A 20,600-nucleotide genomic window follows, 5' to 3' on the forward strand; every position below is an offset into this window, starting at 1 on the left:
CATAAACTTGCTAACTCCCACCTCCTGAGCTCAGCATCCTCCTAGAGGCAATCGTGTCGTGATGAAGGCTCAGACTCTGAGCTGATTCTGCCTGTCGCCAGCAGAGGGACCTGAGCAAGTATCCACCTCTGGCCCCATCCCAACGATTTGCACCATCTTCTACCGAGAAAGCCCAGGACAGGATACGTCCTCTGCTCCTGTTCCCTCCCACACCGGCCAGTTACCAAGCTCTGGGATTCTACCCTCCTCGCCATGTCCAAGGATACTCCAGGTCTCCGGCACCTCTCACCCGCACAGCTCACACAACCTTAATGGACGCACAGGTGTGCAAGTGGCAAAAGCTGTTCAAGGCAGAGAGAATGGTATGAGCCAAGAAACTAGGAAAAACAAAGACAATTCAGGGACAGTGGCCAGACTGGTTGGGTAGAAAGAGGGTTTGTAGAAAAGGATGCTGCTATCATACAAAATGAGAACATTAAACGGGGCCAAACCAGGAGGGGCCTGACATGCCAGACCAGAGAATCCCAACTTGATCCTCTAAGAACTCCTTCCTGTTTCCAATGGTAAGATTTTAACCATGGAAGCTCGCATCATTGCCGTAAAGTGCTTCTCCTGTATTCCCCTCTTCCCCCTCCCCATTCTCGAATAAATGGGAGACACACACCTCAATCTGTGTGTGACGAGGACACCTCTGGATCCACTGTGAGCGCAGACAAGGGACGATCAGCTCATGCTCCCCGAAACAAGTACCCCCTGCAGATCCTGGGAGAGCACTGAGTCCTGAGGGTGCAGGGTTCCAGTTCCCGACACGGAAACACAGCTCGGAAAAGAACACAGTGCCTTCTTGCTACGGGTAAGACCTCCTAACTTTAATCAGCCAATGGTCTACTAAGACCCAACCCTTAGAATAGCCCTTGTTTTATACACTAACCATGTTAACGTTAGAATTTTATTTTTTATACGTGTTCTAACTGCTTATGGGAACTACAATGAGCTTCTTCCCAAGTTTAAATTCTTTTTTTTTTTAATATATTTTATTGACTTTTTACAGAGAGGAAAGGAGAGGGACAGAGAGCAAGAAACATCGATGAGAAAGAAACATCGACCAGCTGCCTTTTGCACACCCCCTACCGGGGATGTGCCCGCAACCAATGTATATGCCCTTGACAGGAATCGAACCTGGGACCTTTCAGTCCGCAGACCGACACTCTATCCACTGAGCCAAACCAGTTTCGGCGCAAGTTTAAATTCTTAGCCTTTGGGAAGACAGGCCTTTGGAGACCCTGATGAAGGTTTTGGAGACTACCGTATCCCTATAAAGGTCCACATATGGACACACACTAAACCTTGCACTTTATGCCAAGGAGTTCACGAACGCTTCCCGCCATTCAGAGACCACAAGAACGCCTATCCCGCAGGAATGCCACTTGCCACGGGAAAGGCAGCCGTGTGGGCCCGGCACCGAGAGGGCAGGCCCTGAGGGTGTGCTTGTGCCACCCAGTCTCTCCCCTAGCTCTGCTTATATCGACGTCACACTGTCTACGACCGAGGAACAGACAGAGAATCAAACTTCTCACCTTGCGCTCATTACAGCCAGATTCCAAAGAAATGAGCCAGCAAGCGATAGCTGGAAATGCAGCCATAAAAGCAAATGCAACATTGTGTTTACTGACAACCTGTACCCCATCAACACCTCGTCCTCCTGGGAGTCGACAGCTAAACCCAGGAAAGACACTGCATACGTGTCCTGGACTTGTGCGGACACATATCGGCATGAGGGTGACGATGAGTCACCTGCCAGAGCGACAGGGAGGGCCGATGACTCCTAAAGCTCAACAGGACCAAAGCCTCAAACGTCTTTCAATGACTTCAACTCGGTTCTCAGAGAATCCAGTATGTGTGGCCATCTGGTGGGCGAAATGTAGAAACACACACAGCCTTAACTCGCTGAAGACAGAGGTCAGGACCCCAAAGCTGCTCTAGGCCAAGCTCACGCCTCAGAGAGTAAGAGCCTGATTCTGTTGCCAAAACACACACACTAGACCTGAAATGCACCCTGTTGTTTAAATACCGACCTCTCATTAAAAACAAAAAGTTCACAGACACAAAAGTCTAAGGACAAAATGTCACCAAGAAAGTTTTGCAAATTTTGTTCTTCATTACGAGTGGTTATATAAACCACAAGCCTTTCATAATTAAAACTGTGAGAAAAAGACATACGGGATATATTGATCAAGATAGCCACCTCCCATGTTGGGACAGGAACCACATATTAGTCATCTGCAACATCCTAGAACCAAGGTCAATTCCAAACACACGGCATGTGCTGGAAGGTTACAGCCTGAATTAAAACATCAGGTGGCCCAAGCCTTGATGGCTGCCAGTTAGTCCCACGCAGCTCGAGCTGCATCTGTACCTTCCGTGGGTGCAGGGTGTATCCTGATAACCGGCTGATGCTTGGCCACTGGCACCAGCGTGGGCAGCGCCTGAATAATGATGGCTTTCGCAGGAACGCAGGCGTTTGTTTGAACCTTGGGTGCTGCTGGAAGCAATAAGGGCTTGGGCTGAATTGAAGGTTTTGAATTCATCTGAAGTTTTTTCTTTGGAGTCAGTCCATTTTCTGGAGAAAAACCAAACCACAAGTCAATCTGAAGACAATTAAGCCAATCTCAGAAAACAGGTGCTATTATACCCCTTTCTCTACACTCTGACCTCTAAAGTCGGTTATCTTGAGGTTATGACCTCTGAGTAACTAACTGAAGTTTAAGTGTAGCTACTCCATACCCTAGTGAACTGAAGTAAAGTCCTTCATCTGAGGACTACCTTCCTTATATTGAGGAATACTGACATTTAACGTTATATTTGTTTCAAGTGTACAACATAATGGTCCAATATAATATCTGTAGCACCAAGTGATCATTACAGGAAGTCTAGTTAGCACCTGCCAACACACAGGGACAAGTTGTTTTTCTTGTAATGAGAACTGTTCAAGTCTGTCTCCTAGCACCTGCCAAACGTGCACAACAGGGTGATGAAGTGCAGTCGCCATGCTGTCCGTGACGTCCGGACTTGCCCATCCCATGGAGAAATGAGTCCTCTTTCGGACAGCTCAGCTCCGGATGGAGGGGGTGCAGAACTGTGAGAAGCATGTAAAACCCCGACCACGACCCGCAGGCCACGAGGTCACCCCACGGCCCTCACATCCAGCCCTAAGTGGAAGGCAAGGGGCTGAGACCACTGTAAAGTCTCTTTTGCCTCTAGAGACAGAGACAACCAAGAAGAGGGCTCCTTCCCTGTCCTCTCCACCTCGTCCTCAGGACAAACCACAAGCCGGACCCACAAGCACACGCTCACTCCCGCGGTTCCTCAGAGAGTAGGGCCTGAGCTCAGGCGAGAGCACCGCAGCCCCGAGAGGGAGGGAGGAATACCGGGTTTGCTCCTGGGACCCGTGAGGGGCTGGTCGTCTTTCGGTGGCTCAGCTGAGCAGGGACCATTGGCACCTTCTCCATAGAGGGAAAGGGGAGACATCTGGGAGGCGGAAGATAAATCCAGCTCCTCCTGTAGCAAAAGCAAACACAAATCACCCAGAAGAACACAATCCTTGAGCAGAAAATCACTTAGAAAGAGAGGCAAGACCCACAAAGAAACGGAGAAATGTTTCCCGACAACTCCTAGCAAAGGTGAGATGTATCAGACCTTTCCACATGAAGTACTGAGACACCACAAATAAAGCGCATTGTCCACCGACACTGAACAACAACAAAGCACAGCTCTCGTTCGGAACGCTCCCAGGGCTAAGAGGGTGTGCGGGGAGACTGTGAGAAACAAGACTGAAGGGAAGTCGGGCCAGGCCCGAGGGCCCAGCACCTGGCGAATGTGAGTTTCACCCTCGGAAGGGGTGGAAGCCACCGAAGGTTTTAGCAAAGGACTGACACAGCCCAATGTGCGGCTCTGAAGACGCCTGTGAAGATTTCTCTGCTAATGCAGGTCTGGGAAGCAGGGCAGTGAGAGCAGCTGCACTCCTTTGGCCTGATGCCGGCGAGATGCTGAGGGCCTGGCAGGGCCAAGAGGATGAATCCTAGAGACATGGAGTCCACGGAACCATCGGAGTTCCATAAATGACGAGATACAGAGCCTGCCAGATATAAAGTGCAGAAATATTCATTTGAGCCGAAACCGGTTTGGCTCAGAGGATAGAGCGTCGGCCTGTGGACTGAAAGGTCCCAGGTTCGATTCTGGTCAAGGGCATGTACCTTGGTTGCGGGCACATCCCCAGTAGGGAGTGTGCAGGAGGCAGCTGATCGATGTTTCTATCTCATCGATGTTTCTAACTCTCTATCCCTCTCTCTTCCTCTCTGTAAAAAATCAATAAAATATATTTAAAATAAATAAAAAAAGAAATATTCATTTGAACTTTTCTTGTTATATTTTCCTTTTCCTCATTCCAAAAAGTACCTAAATCCTTTGGAACTTCCTTTTCCTGGCCTCAGAGCTTTGATCTGGATGGAGAGCACAATCATTTTTAAGGAGCTACCAGACTTCTGTAAAAATCTCAGTCATCTGATGCCCTGGCCAGGTGGCTCAGTTAGTTGGAGTGTTGTCCCCTACACTGAAAGGTCAAGGGTTTGATTCCCAGTCAGGGAACATATCCAGGTTTCGAGTTCAATCACCAGTCGGGAGTGTACAGGAGGCAATTGATCAATGTTTCTCTCTCTCTCTCTCTCCCCTCCCCTCCCCCTTTCTCCTCCCTCCACGCCCACCCCTTGCTCTCTCTCTAAAATCAACAAAAACATATCCTCACCAGGATTAAAGAAAAAAACCTTGGTCATTTCAAAGGCAGGCTAGGCATTGCTGAACTAAGAAGACCATTCCTTCCAGGTTCAGGGCTGAGGAGTTACAAAAGCAACCACCTCACAGCCTTTAATGTCCTCAGGGGCAGGTGGCAGGCGGCAGGGGAAGATTGGTCGGCAATAAAGGAAGAACCCTGAATCCCAGGAAAGGACAATGAGCCAATGGACACAGGGAAGCGGGCAAAACCAGGGAAACTCAGCTTCCGGGATCCCAATGCCCTTCCTCGAGACTCAGTTTCCTCGGGCTCAGAAGAGATAATGAGCTCACTCATTCAATGTGAACCCCCCACCCCCAACACACACACACACACACCCCTCCACCACTGTGCGGGCAGCACGACAGCCAGGAGACTGCTACTCACGGGGACATGCTGAGTGGAGGAGCAGGAGTCCACTGACTGCGGAGACGGCACTGTGCCGCTGGAGGAGGCCGGAGAAAGCAGCCGAGGTTCTGCCTCAAGATCTTTAACTGAAACACACCGAGTATAAACTCCGTCAAGTCAGCAGAAGGAAGGAAAAACCTGCTCTTAAAGTTCAACCCGGGGAAGCGAAGGTCACCAAAGTTTATTACCGAGTGAAAACCCGAGACGAGAAAGCAGTCTGCCTGTACTCAGACCTGCCACCTCCCACCCAGGAGGGAGTGTGCTCCCCTCCCGCTGACCCGAGGGGCTCAGGGCTCCTGAAGCAACAGTGCTGCGTGAACTCCTGTGCGTGTGAAGTCAGCCTGTGTGAGGAAGGCAAGCACCGAGAAAGGCCACGTGCAGGCACTCTAGTGGGCAGTCCTCGTCTCCAAGTCACTCCAGACGAGGTCCGATGAGCGAGTGAAGAAACCTTAAGAGACTTCTAGCCCTGAGATGTCAAGCTGCCCCAGCCTTCAGATCCTCCCGCTGCGGCCTGCATAGCAGGGAGCAGAGACAAGCCCTTCCTGTGCACCTGTCCAACTCCTGACCCCCAGGTTTGAAAGCCTTGGTTTTAAGCCACTACATTTTAGGGTCATTTATTACATAACTGTGACCAGAACACTGGCCCTGTGCAGCCCACGTGCTCTGAGGGAAGACAGGCATTGAGCAAGATACACAAATACACAACATGAAGGGCCAGGGAAGTGTGGGGAGGGGGGACTCCAGTCTACATGGGGACCTGATGCTTATCTACCCTCTGTCCCCAGCTCCGAGTCCACCCCTGTGGTCTGAGATGCGAATCACTCCTGCAGGCCCAGCCGGTTTCCGTTAGGGCTGTCAGTAGGGACAGAGGGTTCTTTTCAAGGATTCCGACTGGCAGAAGGGAAAGGGGCTTTTCATCCTTGATCAGCTTCACCGAAGTGACAGCGTGCCACAGGCCCCAGCTCCTGCCTGCACCCCTGAGCTCCCCTCCCCAGCCAGGGAGTGCCCCTCCTCAGAGGACATAGCCACACGCATGGGCCCTACACCAAGTTCCTAAGTGCTGGTAACCCCAAGATTTTTCCTTTGATTCCCTAAGTCTGTCTGGTTCTCAGGTTAATCTCTTACAGAGATACTAGAGGCCCGGTGCACGAAATTTGTACACGGGTAGGGTCCCTAGGCCTGGCTGGCCATCAGGGCCGATTGGGGCCTTTCTTCCCCTGGCTGCCAGCCGGGGCCTTCCTTCATTCTGCGCTTCCCCCTAGTGGTCAGTGCACATCACAGCAAGCGGTCAAACTCCTGGTCGGTCAAACTCCCGAGGGGACAATTTGCATATTAGTCTTTTATTGTAAGTCAAAATCAATATTTCTGAAAGGAATTCTTTACTTGTGTGTGACTGAAACATAACTATGAAATTCTGATCTACGTTATGGCAAGAATTTTATGTTGTGCACAGCCATACCAGGAGTAGGATATACAGTCCCTGGAATTTTTTAACCCACCAAGGTAGCCCAATAACCCCACCTCATTTTGACTATTACCAAACTACAAAATAAAGTGAATCCATTTAAAGTGTTTACCAATGAAATACATCATTACCTGTACAGAACTGGTTGTTGATGTCCCAAATGCCTGTCTCCCACGCCATCAAATCCAAATCAAAATCAAGGTTATCAAAACTGTTTTCCTGTAAGTTTCAAAAGATATTAGCAAAAGATATTAGAAGAATAAAATATATACATCTAGAAATCAAACTATTGCTGCAATTTGCCATAAGTAAATTGCTATCACCAAACTTAGTAAAAACAATTTTCTGTTGATCAGTTCACCTTGAACCCTCACCGTGGAGAGGCCAGAGAAACCAATGCAGTTACCAAAGCACAGCAGTAACAGCCGGGGAAGACCCCCAGGCCCCATTCTTTTTAGTGGGGACAGACCATTACAAGAGTCACAAAATATGTCTCTGTCATAAGAGAGATACAGCAAAATAAAATAAGTTTTCCCGTTGCCATTCAGGAAAACGACTCAAAGCCAATGCCTACTACAACACGTCTCTATACACAGTGAAAGAACACAGACATGCGAAAGACCGGCGGGAATCATAGGGCTCTGCTTGAGCCTTCAAATTTACCAAAATAAAGTGGTGATGCAAGAAGGAAGGGCCCACAGGAGGATAGGCCACTTTCTTCTTTTTTGGACTGCCCTGTACTTTTCAAATTTCTAAAATTTTTTAACCCTAGAAGGTAGAACCTAGTTTTTCGGTCAGGGTCACAAACCTCTAAAAGGGACTCTCAGTCTCTTTTCATTCAGATTATAAAGTTTCCTTTCAGATGACACACTTGGGCCATCTGGATCCCCACCCAGTCCATACATAGGAATGGCGCTGCCCCCATGACTTCAGAGCCCTCCTGTGAGCTGGAGGCCAAGGTAGTGCCACTGCTATTTACAGTGTCTGAGGCAAAGAGGCAAGAACAGAGTGAACTTAATACACAAACAGTGCAACCAAGTCAAAAGGCAGGCAATAGTAACTCAGTGTGACAGACAACAAAACAGCAATTAGAGAGAAAGTAAGCCTCAACCAAAAAGTAAAGATTAATCTAGTAATTATTAACAATCATTTGTTTATTGATTGATTGACTTCAGAGAGGAAGGGAGAGAAGCACCAATGATGAGAGAGAATCATTGATTGCCTGCCTCCTCCACAACCTGGGCATGTGCCCTGACCAGGAATCAAACCCAGGACCCTTCAGTCCACAGGCCAACGCTCTATCCACTGAGCCAAAAAGCTAGGGCATCAATCATCCTAACTAATAAAAGAGTAAAATGCAAATTAGCCATCACTCTGCTACACCCACAAGCCACGCCTACCAGGCAATCAGGAGCAAATATGCAAATTAACCCAACCAAGATGGCTGCGGCCACAGAGTGAGCAGGAGGCTTGGGTTTCCCGGGCAATGGAGGAAGCCAAGCTTTCCGCATACCCTGGCGGGCCCCAGGCCTCCACTCAAGACTACAAAGTTTCAATTATAGAAGATAAATAAATCCCAACAAAAATGGCAGCAGCCACGGAGCTGGAGAGAGCAGGAGGCTTGGGTTGCCCCCAGCGATGGAGGAAGCCAAGCTCCCGCAGCCCTGGCCTGCCTTGGCCTCTGCTACAAAGTTTCAATTATAGAAGATAAATAAACCCCAGATACCAGGGCCTCCGCTTGGGTCGCCGGGGGGCATGGCCGGCCTGCAAACCACCACAGGCCCTTCGCCCAGGCCGCCCCCTGCCCCAAGGGAACCCCCACCCTGATCCGGGACACCCATCAGGGCAAACCAGCTGGCCCCCACCCATGCACCAGGCCTCTATCCTATCTAATAAAAGATTAATATGCAAATTGACCATCACTCCAACACACAAGATGGCCACCACAAGATGGCCAGCAGGGGAGGGCAGTTGGGAGGGACCAGGCCTGCAAGGGAGGGCAGTTGTGGGCGATCAGGCCAGCATGGGAGGGCAGTTGGGAGGGACCAGGCCTGCAAGGAAGGGCAGTTGGGGGCGATCAAGCCTGCAGGGGAGGGCAGTTAGGGGTGACCAGGCCAGCAGAGGAGGGAAGTTGGGGGCAACCGGGCCTGCAGGGAAGGACAGTTGGGGGGGACCCAGGCCTGCAGGGGAGAGCAGTTGGGGGGGACCAGGCCTGCAGGGAAGAGCAGTTAGGGGTGACTAGGCCTGCAGGGGAGGGCAGTTAGGGGTGACCAGGCCTGCAGGGGAGGGCAGTTAGGGGCAAACAGGCTGGTAGGGAAGCAGTTAGGCATCAATCAGGCTGGCAGGGGAGTGGTTAGGGGCAATCAGGAAGGCAGGCAGAAGTGGTTAGGGGCAATCAGGAAGGCAGGCAGGTGAGCAGTTGAGAGCCAGCAGTCCTGGACTGTGAGAGGGATGTCCGACTGCCCGTTTAGGCCCAATCCCAGTAGGGGCAGTCGGACTGCCCGTTTAGGCCTGATCCCTAAACGGGCAGTCGGACATCCCTTGACGGGTCCCAAATTGGAGAGGGTGCAGGCTGGGCTGAGGGACACACACACACACACCCCACCCCCGTGCACGAATTTCGTGCACCGGGCCTCTAGTCCTATATAATAAGAGGCTAATATGCAAATCAACCTAACGGCAGAACGATAGGTCACTATGATGCGCATTGACCACCAGAGGGCAGACACTCAACACAGGAGCTGCCCCCTGGTCGTCAGTGCGATCCCACAGGGGTAGTGCCGCTCAGCCAGAAGCCGGGCTCACAGCTGGCGAGCACAGCGGCTTGGCAGGAGCCTCTCCCGCCTCCGCCGCAGGCAGGCAGTAAGGAGTGAGGGGTCCTGGACAGTGAGAGCCCCGGACTGCAAGAGGGATGTCTGACGTCTGCCTGCCAGCTTAAGCCCAATCCCCCTAAGCTGGCAGGCAGACATCCCCGAGGGGTCCCGGACGGCGAGAAGGCACAGGCCGGGCTGAGGAGCCCCTCCTCCCTCCCTCCTTCCCCCCCACCCTCCCAGTGTATGAATCTCGTGCACCAGCTCTCTAGTTTGGTAATAATTTCTAGGATAACATTTCAAAATGTCTCCCATATGGTTTATTTTTACTGAGAATGTAACAGAGGGAGAAGGGAAACTGCTCTATCACTGAGTAAATACTGTACAAGTTCACATGAGAAGAAGAAAACAAGACTTAGGTCATGAAAGAACCACTTTTTAAATCAACCTCCTTTGCTGTTTTCTCTTATTTGAATCCACACATCACAAATTAGGCAGCCCTGTACACTTAGCACCCAAGCTCCCGCACGTCCCGAGCCTGCCGCCCGAGCACGAGGCTGCCAAGGCAGTGCTCGCCGACACGCAGGCCCTGCCTGAGACTCTCTCAGTCCAGACAGACAGACACTTTCACAGCATCAGGACAGTGTCTGCTTGGGACCCTCCAGCACGTTTTACGTAAAAGGTTACTACTGGCACGTATGTCCTCTGGCTCTCTGATGACTTCTCCTGTGAAACCCCACTACCGTGTGGCAAGAAGACGGCACAGCCCGACCAGCGTGGCTCAGTGCTGAGCATCGAGACACACTTTACAGCTAGAAAGGGCCCTCAGAAGCCATCACTCCAATCCTCCGTGTAATATTCGAAAAGCGAAGGAACTGAAGACTTGTGTGAGGTAAGAGTGTGAATTATAGTCAGGACCGTATTTCTCTGGATCTTTCCAATTTAGGACACTGTTTCTTAGGCGGCAGAGGTTGTAAACGAATATCAGTTGCACAGGCAACCGGCCAACATTAAGTTAATTTAATCAACAGACCACATTCTAAGTGTCTCACAAAACTAATATAAACATTAAAATCCCATGCACTGATTACAAAATATATCAAGTGTTTTTACTCTCTTCTTCATAGTAAAACAACCACTAAACCATCTATAAATATAAAAATCCAGCGACCGTTACAGCGGAACAACCAGGACGACCAGAACGACCAGGGGCTATGACACGCACTGCGGCAGCCAACCAGCCTGATCCGGGCCAGATCGCCCCAACACCCTGATCAGGGTGGGGCCAGCCGGCCAACCACCTTGGCTTGCAGAAATTTGGAGTCCAGGGATCTTGGAGATGCTCGGCCTCGGGCAGCTGCGTGGGCAAAGCTCTCCTTTGGCAGAAGTGGACCCGGGATCAGGGCGCCGGAGTCAGGGATGGGGTGAGGAGGCTTTCCTGGTGGCCACAGCAGTCCCCGCAGGCCACACACAGCACCTGGGCGTCTGGCCCTGGTTGGAACAGTGGCAAGAATAGGGGCCGCGGGGCGCAAGGTGCAGCGACACACAGCAGCCAGGAGGTGCGAGGCCCAATGTGGGCTCTTACCCCACCCACTGGACCCAGCAGCACCAGCAGGTGGGCCATGGTGTGCAGTGAGGCGCTGGGACGCAGATGGGAGGGGAAGCCAGCCAGGAGGGCAAGGCCCTGTGCCAGACAGAGCCCCGAGCTGTGTGGGCGGGGCCTGAGCTGGAAACCCTGGGGAGGTGAGTGGGACTGCACACCTGCGCCTTTTTGGCCTTGGCCTTGGAATTCTGCGGGCAACCAGTGTACTGCCTACCAGCATGTTGGAGGTCAGCCCTGCTTCAAGAGACAGGACGTGGCGGGAAGTGGCAAGGCCACAGGAGGGATGGGAAATGCTGTGGCCATCTTCCGGAAACACGGCTGCCATGGTCTCAGTAACTATGAACTGATCATCTTTGGTCTCGGTGCCACAGAAGAGGAAGCTGAGACTCAAAGAAGGGAGCCTTCCGCAACACCTCACCCCTTCTCAGCCCTGACCTGTGCAGCATTGCTTTCGTTCAAAGTACAGGACCCAAAATGCTTTTAGATCTTTGCTGTTAGGCAGGAAAGAATTTAGCACAGGGAATCGGTGCTTGGGAAATCATCGGAAAGCTGGAGGAGTGGGTATTAGGCTGGACCCCCAGGAAAGACTCCCTGCCCAGTGGGAGGAGCTGCCCCCTCAGCCACAACTGAATTCTGGGACACTCTGGCACAGCTGTGACCCCTGCAAGTGCCCTCCAGCTCCCACAAAACAGGTCACGGGGCACTGCCTCTGCCCCAACTGCCTGTGCACAGCCTGGATTCCGCTGCAGGAAACCTCCACATCTCTGCAAACATGACACCAGCAGCAAACAGCCCAAACTGCGGGAAGATGCCTCCACCCCACTTCTGCCGTCAAAATATTGTGCAAGCGCATCCAATCGGCAGACACGAATTCATATCCAGAAACCTCGCTGCAAAGGAGTTTGGGCAATTTCAGACTTTCATCTAGGACTGAGATCTTGCCAATGTACCTCGTGTGCCTGGTATTGATAAAAATGGGGCCCGGTTGGTGGAGCTCAGTGGTTGAGCATCCATCTATGAACCAGGAGGTCACAATATGATTCCCGGTCAGGTTTTGGGCTCAATCCTCACTAGGGGATGCAGGAGGCAGCTGATCAACGATTCTTTCTCATCATTGATGTTTCTATCTATCTCTCCTTCTCCCTTCCTCTAAAATCAATAAATATTTTTTTAAATGGGGTCATGCTGTATATATATATGTGTTATAATGAGTTTTTCACTTCATAGATCACTAATGTCTTTCCTGTTAAAACCATACTTATAGAACATTATTTATTTATCATTTATTTTAATTGATCTCAGAGAAAAGAAGGGAGAGAGAAACATCATTCCATTGTTTCCTACGCTCACTGGACTGAGTATTGAATCTGCAACCTGGGCGTGTGCCCTGACTGGCAATCAATCCACCACTTTCTGGTGTATGGGACGATGCTATGCTGGTACCCTGACCCAAATTCCAGCCTCCAGAACTGTGAGAAAAATACATTTCTGTTGTTTAACCTTTTGCACTCGGATGTCGAGTGTGACTCGACACGGTTAGCATTAGAATAAAGGAATCGAGAAAAAAGCAAGTGAGTGTAAAGGGTTAAGCCACACAAATTTATGATATTTTTTTATGGCCATCTGAGCTGACTAATCCTGTATATTAAAAGCACAGCGATTATCACTTCTCGGCCTTTTGTCTAAGATCAAGTGTAGTATCTGTTCTTATCAGTTTAAAAGCACAGCGACTAAATGGCAGAATGACTGGAACAACCACGGCCCCTCGCCCCGGGCGGTCCCTCCCCTAATCGGCCCCCAGTGGGGCGGGCCGACTGGACCCCACCAGTGCACAAATTCATGCACCAGGCCTCTAGTTCTTTGAGAAATGTCTGAGAAACCCACTGAGAAAGCATACATATTTTTATTCTCAGGTTAATAAGGGCTTAAAAAATAAGTGATAAATATCCAATCCAATTGATGTGTACATAAAATCACTCTGTTCACACGAATTATTTCCCAACTGAAACAGCACCGCATCCATTAAAGAATAAGACAAATAAAAGTTCTCTTGGCCAGTGTGCTGTGTGCTAACACAAATGTTCAAATCCAGAAAAGAAAACCTAAGGTGTTTTTGAGGACTCAAAGTTCTACAATAGCTTTTACACAGACTCCCACCCACTCAAAGGCAAAAAGTAAGGAGACAGCCAGGTGTCCGAGCATTCTCCACTACAGATACATAACCTTCAAAAAGCAAGTTCTGTTCACTGGTCTGTGGCTCCATCACCACCTCCCTGGTGCAGCAAGTTTCCTAGAGAAACCAAGAAGCAGGCAGCAAAGGGACTTTCCTAAGGTCACCCACCCCTGAGCCAAATGTGGACTTAGAATACAAGTCTTCTCACACCAAGACCAATGCACTTTCTACAACCCTAAACATACTGACTAGAAAATGGCTACTAACTATCATCCTTAAAGTTACTTAAACTTAGCTAGTCTAAACCTGTTATCCTGAAACCTTCTTGCAATAACTAGGGTAGAACTGAAATATCACACCCTTCACTGCTTCTCCTCTCGTGGGTACTTACCGGAGCTTCATTTGCTGCCCCCAAGTGCAGGTCCTCGGTGTCTGTGAAATAACCAAGTTCAGCAAACAAAGCAGAATCTTAGAAGAAAAGAACAGAGATGAACTGTCAATTCCATGTTCTGACCCATGGATAACCACTGTATCCCTATGCCAGATCTCTTAGGCATAGGCTGATGGAGCTGGCATTACTATTATTGGTAACTAGAGGCCTGGTGCATGAAATTTGTGCACGGGGGAGAGGGGTCCCTCAGCCTGGACTGCACCCTCTCCAATCCGGAACCCCTCAGGAGATGTCCGACTGCCTCTCGCAATCCGGGACCACTGGCTCCTAACTGCTTGCCTGCCTGCCTGCCTGCCTGCCTGATCGCCCCCAGCCCCTCTGCTTACCTTCCTGATCACCCCTAACCACCTCTGCCTGCCTGATTGGCCCTAACACCTCTGCCTGCCTGCCTGATTGTCCCTAACTGCTCCCCTACCAGCCTGCTCACCCCTAACTGCTCCCCTGCTGGCCTGATGGCCCCTAACCACCTCTGCCTCACCCCCCACCCGGGACCCAGGATTCCCTCCTCCAGCCAGTCACAGGCACCCAGGACCTGGCCTTCCCTCCCTCTGGCCGGCCGCAGGCACCCAGGACCCAGGCCAGCCACAGCTGCAGGGGACCATGGGCGGGCAGCTTTTCCCTCTCCAGGGCTGCAGCTGCAGGCACTGGCACCCAGGACCACAGGGCAAGCGGCTTGTCCCTCTCCTGGGCCGCAGCCCCAGCCACTGGCGCCCGGGACTATGGGGCGGGCGGCTTGTGCCTCTCCCGGGCCAGGCTGCAGGCGCAGGCACAGCCACTGGCACCCGGAACCACCAGGAATGCGGCTTGTCCCTCTCCTGGGCTGCAGGCGCAGGCGCAGCCGCTGGCCCCCAGGACCACGAGGCAGGCGGCTTGTCCCTCTCCTGGGCCGCAGCCTGGCTAATCCCCATTTCTCTCTCGCAAGCTCATTTGTGCCTGGCTGGTCCCCATTCATCTCTCCCCAGTGTTGAGTGTCAGAGCCACTACGGTGTGACAGCATGAGGGTGTGATGACCATTTGCATGTTAGCTCTTTATTATATAGGATACTATCATTAATTACTATCCTATCTAATAAAGAGGGAATATGCTAATTGGCCATCATGCCCTCACAAAGATGACAGTGCCCACAGCCAATAAGGAGGGAATATGCTAATTGACTGCTACACTCTCAAAGATGGCAGCACCCAGTCCCCTCAGCCCTGCCTGGGCGGCAGGTGCAAGATGAGGCTGGAAAATGTTGTTGTGACATAAGATAAGGAAATTCTCAGAGAATGATGAGAGCATTGAGAGCATGTCAAAAGAATGAAAGAGCTGATATGAACGGACTCCCACTGGTCAAATCTGGGAAAATCTGGCATCAAAGTAAAATGAGCGTAATCACAACCCACTGAATCAAACAGGAGTCAGTGAGTCCATATTGACACACACACAATGGAGGCTCGTCTCACAGTACAACGTCCATTATAAATGGAGACAATGGCAGAGATGGCCCACTAGGTATTACAGGGGGAGCTGGTGGAGGCTGCAGTTAGCAACGGAGACCAGGGGGCAGGCTTACTAAGGAACAGGATATTGGCATCATGGCAGTTTGTCTCCCCCAAATAGTGACTTGACAGTGGAGAAACCTGGCAGATACCAGCCTGATTTTACAGTCAAGGTGACGGTCACCGCGGGACAGGTCCGCGGCGTATGCCTCCAGATGCAATGCACTGAGAGGAGCACGGTGCCGTGTCCTAGCAGCCCACCATGACACACACCTGACTCTGATCACGAGGAGACAGTGGACAGACCCAGGGTGAGGGTCACCTGATAGAATAACAGACTGTGCTCTTTAAGGCTGTCAAGGCCACGAGAGACAGGAAAAGACTAAGGAACCATCCAGGCAAGTGAAAGCAATGCATGTTTGCAGAGAGAACCCTAGTCAGGAAAGGAGAAAGCCACTATTAAGACAGATGGCCAAATCTGAATGGTGGCTGTGGACTGGACAGCAATCCTGTACCAATGTTTATGTCCTGGCGGGAAGGAGTGTTTGGTAGGAATACAGGAGTATCCCTGTTTGGGGAGAGGGAGTATACACTGCAGTGTTTAGGGGTAATGGGTCAACACATCCCTCGAGAGAGAAATGGGGCAAATGCAGTGAAATTTAACAATGAGGGGATCTGTGTGAAGTGGTATTTACACAAATGCAAGGGAGGGGCAGGGAGAGAGGGCAGGAGGAGAGGGAAGACACATGGACGCCTTCATAAGCACATGACAAGATGCTCCATATCACCTCTCATCAGAGAAAGGCAGATTCAAGCTGCAATGATACCATGGCACACGTACTAGAATGGCTAAAACCCAAAGCACTGACAACACCCAGTGCTGGCAAGGATGTGAAACAACAGGACTCTCATTCACTACTGATGAGAATGCAAAATGGTGCAGCCACTTCTAAGACAGTTTGGAAATTTCTTACAAAACTAAGCGTACTCTTACCATTTGACCCAGCAATCATGCTGCTGGTATTTACCCAAATGATCTAAAACCTTACCTCCACACAAAAACCTGCACGTGAATATTTACAGCAGCTTTATATGTAATTGTCAGTATTTTAAACCAACCAAGATGTCCTTCAACAGGGAAATGGATACACAAACTGTGTCTTATGCACCACCAAAATCTAGCCATTGAAGTACTAACCCCAATGTGATACATCAGAGACAGGTGGTCTTTAGGGAGCAGCTAGGTTAAATGAGGGCCTAAGGGTGAGGCTCAATCTGATAGGACTGTGGCCTTGTAAGAGATCTTCCTCTCCCTTCCCTCTCCCCCATACCTCACCCTCTCCCTCTCATTCCTCTCTCTCCTCCACCTCCTCCCTCTTCTCCCCACTCCCCAACTATAAGACATTCTGGAAACTAGAGAAGCAGCGAAAAGACCAGTGGTTGCCCAGGAAGAAGGGAGGGGGTGAGAGGAGAACAGGTATCTGAGGGCAGTGACATTATTGTCTGTGACACTGCAATAGTGGATACATGACACTACACATTTGTCAAAATCTACAGAAGGGACAACTCACAGTAAACCTCAATGTAGACTATGGACTTCAGTTACTGGCTCATCAATTCTAACACCGTAAATGCACGCCACTCACGCAAGGTAATGGGGGTTGGAGGATTGTAACATGGAACTCAGTGTACTATCTGCTTATTTATTCCGTAAGTCTAAAACTGTACTAAAGATAAAGTCGATTAAGCATTAAAAATAACTGTGAAATTCAAATTCCAGTGTTCACAGTAAAGCTGTCATGCTGGAGTCCAGGAATTGCGAGAGAGACCACGTGACCCAAAGTATTTGCTAGCTGGACCTTCACAGAAAATGTTTTCGAAATCTCGCTCTAAAATTTCACTACTCAAGTTAAAGTAGGAAAAGCACTCCCCATCACAGCTGTTCTGAGCTAATCAACTGTTAAATTGCTCAGTTCCTAGGGTCACAAGAAGTACTAATTATATAATCTGACCCTTTAAATTTAATGGTCAGCTTCTAATAAAAAAATCAAATAAGTTAAGTACTTCCCAGAAACAAAATGCATATTCTACTGAAAAACGCCAGCAGACAGAAACGTTTCCTTCTAGAGCCTACAACATCTACCCTGCTTACAACACCTGCGGAGTCAGCATTAAAGTGCGAACCGAGGGGACCGTGGACAGCTGGAAAGCAAGCCTGGAGCGCCTGGGATGGCACGTTCAGGGCGGGGCCTGACCCACTACCGGATATGAACGCTCTTTAACGAGGACATGGAGACCAGGGTCAACCGTGCGGGTCAGTCAGGAAAGTGCAGCCTGTGCCTCGGAAGAAAACTAACACAATGCTCCCAGGAAGTGCCCAGTTACGGCTTAAGGAACAGCATGGCTATGTGGTCGTTTACCAGCTGAGGAAACAGTCTTAATGACTAACATAACTGGGAGATCTTGGTAGAACCCAGTCAGTAGAAGTAGTTCAGGGAAGCAGCACAGAACATCGCCTGGAGCACAGGCTTGGGGGGTAGACCACCCTGGTTCGGATCCTGCTTCTGCTTCTCTCTAGCGCTAAGACCGAACATTCATTCTCTCTCAGCTCAGCTCACTCACTTGTAAAATAACAGAACCTCACTGGACTGTTGGGAGGATTTAATAAGATAAAGCGCCTGGTGTGTGTGACTCTGGTCGAGCGTCCAGCTCTGAACCAGGAAGTCACAGCTCCATTCCCAGTCAGGGCACATGCCCGGATTGCAGGCTCATCCCCAGTGGGGGGCGTGCAGGGAGCAACCCATCCATGATTCTTCCTCATCACTGATGTTTCTATCTCTCTCTCCCTCTCCCTTCCTCTCTGAAATCAATAAAAATATATTTTTAAAAAAGATAATACATGCAAGAGTTCAGCAGGGCACCTGACAATAAAATGCTAAATAAATGGCAACTGTTCTTATTTCTATTATATTTAGCTTGGGAAAATACTCTTGGAGTAGATGGTCTAAAGTTTCTCCAGCAACTCATGGAAAATCTACCCAATGGTTGAAATAAATCTCTAACCGTACATAGTTTAAAAGAAGTTCTGCCTTTGGAAAATCAAGTGAGGACTTCAGTTCAATAAATGGAATTGAGATTCCACTCTTGCTACTGAGAATGATGGTCCAAGAGGAAAGATGAAGACGCTCTGGGTTCCCCCCAAATTCCAAAGCTGGTGAATGGTGTAGGCTCAGCACAGGGCCACTCCAGGACCTACACAATCCCAACTCCCACTCAAGCCCAAGAGTATTAGCATCAGGTCTCACACACCCAGGAGTGATACTGTTCCTCTAGAGATGACAACACTTCTCCACCCTCGGTCCCAGCACATTCCTCTCCACCCCCAGCAGCTAAAGGAACTATGCTAGCGAGGAAACCTACAGCTGTAGCTGGAGAACAGTCAGGACTACAGGGCTGCTGGGTCCATCCAGATGAGCGTCTCTGCTTCTTTGCTACACAGACAGACATCAGCCCAGAGCAACAGTGGATGCTGCAGGACGAACATCTGTTGCACATTCATTTTCACGCACACACTTATACACACGTGTATGTGCGCATACACAAGTGCACACACTTATAAACACATGCACTGACAAATATACATGTGCACACACATACACAGGTACACATACGCAAGCACCGCATGTACACAGATACATGGATGCACATGGGTGAACATAGGTATGCACAAGTGCACACACATACACGTACAGACACACGCATGCATGTACACAGACACACATGGGTGTACATATGCACACACAAGTGTGTGCACGTACACAGGTGCATACACATGCATAGGTACATACACATATGTACACACACATGTACACACAAGCCCACACACAAGTACACAGGTACACACATGCACATATACAGATACATATGTTCACGAGGATGTACACACAAGCACGCACTGCCCATACACGGGTACATACATACACACGTGCACACGGATGTACATAGGTACATACAAGCGCACGCACGTACACAGACACGCGCACGTACACACACGCACACACAGTCCGGCAGCCACCCCGTCCCACGCTCCACCGAGGCCCTCCTGCCCTCCGCGCTGGACGACGTCGTCCCGCCCCACAAAATCCCTTCCTGGTCGCCCCCAGGGGGACAGTGACAACCGCCGGCCATTCCCATCGGGAGTCGGCAGCCCCCTCGGGAGCACGGATGGGAGCGCGCGAAGCCCTCGTCCGGCAGACCGTCCGCACCTGTCACCGCCGCGGGCGGGCGGGCGGGAGGAAGAAACCGAGCCGCCCGGTCCTTTCTCGGACCCACTTACCCCAATCCTCGTCCGGCCTCGGAGGGAGCCCCGGGCTAAAGGGCGAGGCCATCGTTCCGGCAACGCCGCCCGCGCCCCAGGCACACGCTCCGAGCCCCGGGACTCGGCAGCCCACGCGGGGGCGGGACGGCGGAGGCGGGCGGACGAGCGCCGCGCAGCGCCTGGGCGACGGTGGCCGAACGCGGACAAACTGCCTCACTGCGCGCGGGTCCCGCACGACCCCGAGACCGACGTCCTGGGCCGCGGCGATCTGACAGCTCCCCTCCGCGCCGGCCGCTTCCTGTCCCGCGGCTGTAAGGGGGAAAAGACACGTAAATCGTGCGCCGGTGGAGTAAAGTATCGACGGCGCTCAAGCTGGAAAGTAAAGCCCTGCTTAGTAACCAAGCCCCGAGGCAGGTGGGTCCGGCCGCCTCACCGACCACCCCCATGCGCTACACCCGAAACCAACGTAAAATAGTTTTGAATGTCAACTGTAATTAAAAATTTTGTAAATTAAAAACCAAAAGGACCCTAGCCGGTTTGGCTCAGTGGATAGAGCGTGGGCCTGCGGACTGAAGGGTCCCGGGTTCCACTTGGGTCAATGGCACACACAGGCCCGGGTTGCGGGCCCGACCCCAGTGGGGGGCGTGCAGGAGGCGGCCGATCCATGATTCTCGCTCATCACTGAGGTTTCTCTCTCTCCCTCTCACCTCCTCTCCGAAACCAATAAAAATATATTTTTAAAACCAAAAGGGAAAAGTGATGCCCGTCCTGAACAAGTGGCGGGTCCCCGAACTCCCTTCGTCAGGTCTCAGGACAACGCCGCCGCTGCGAGCGCGCGTCCGGCTGTTCCCGAGGAGCGCGCCGTCAGGGCCAGGTTCCCCGCAGACCCGCGTGGGAGAAGCGCCTGCGCGGAGCCCGGGCCGGCGCGAGAGGACGCTCCCGGACCCGGCGGGCGGGCGGGCGGGCGGGCGGGCGGAGGGACAGTCCCCGCGCCCAGAACTGGGAGGACGAGTCCCCCGCGCCTCCACGACGGGTGCACGCCAACCTTTTCAGGACGGAAACTCG

At 51.2% G+C, this 20,600-nt stretch overlaps 1 protein-coding gene across 5 annotated transcripts in view; it reads right to left on the reverse strand.

The window, feature by feature from the left end:
* ATF6 (activating transcription factor 6) overlaps positions 1 to 20,600 on the reverse strand; it is a 138,375-nt gene that overhangs the window by 117,567 nt on the left and 208 nt on the right. For all 5 annotated transcript variants that reach the window (XM_079761974.1, XM_079761973.1, XM_079761971.1 and 2 more), the window contains exons 2-7: positions 19,554 to 19,844; positions 13,676 to 13,752; positions 6,830 to 6,917; positions 5,213 to 5,319; positions 3,429 to 3,558; positions 2,417 to 2,620 (exon numbers count right to left, since the gene is read on the reverse strand). In XM_079761974.1, the coding sequence (XP_079618100.1) occupies positions 2,417 to 2,620; positions 3,429 to 3,558; positions 5,213 to 5,319; positions 6,830 to 6,917; positions 13,676 to 13,752; positions 19,554 to 19,605 (658 nt within the window). In that variant the 5' untranslated portion in view covers positions 19,606 to 19,844. The remainder of the gene's footprint in view (positions 1 to 2,416; positions 2,621 to 3,428; positions 3,559 to 5,212; positions 5,320 to 6,829; positions 6,918 to 13,675; positions 13,753 to 19,553; positions 19,845 to 20,600) is intronic.

The sequence above is a fragment of the Cnephaeus nilssonii genome (assembly GCF_951640355.1).
Source record: "Cnephaeus nilssonii genome assembly, chromosome: 21".
Classification (NCBI taxonomy): domain Eukaryota; kingdom Metazoa; phylum Chordata; class Mammalia; order Chiroptera; family Vespertilionidae; genus Cnephaeus; species Cnephaeus nilssonii.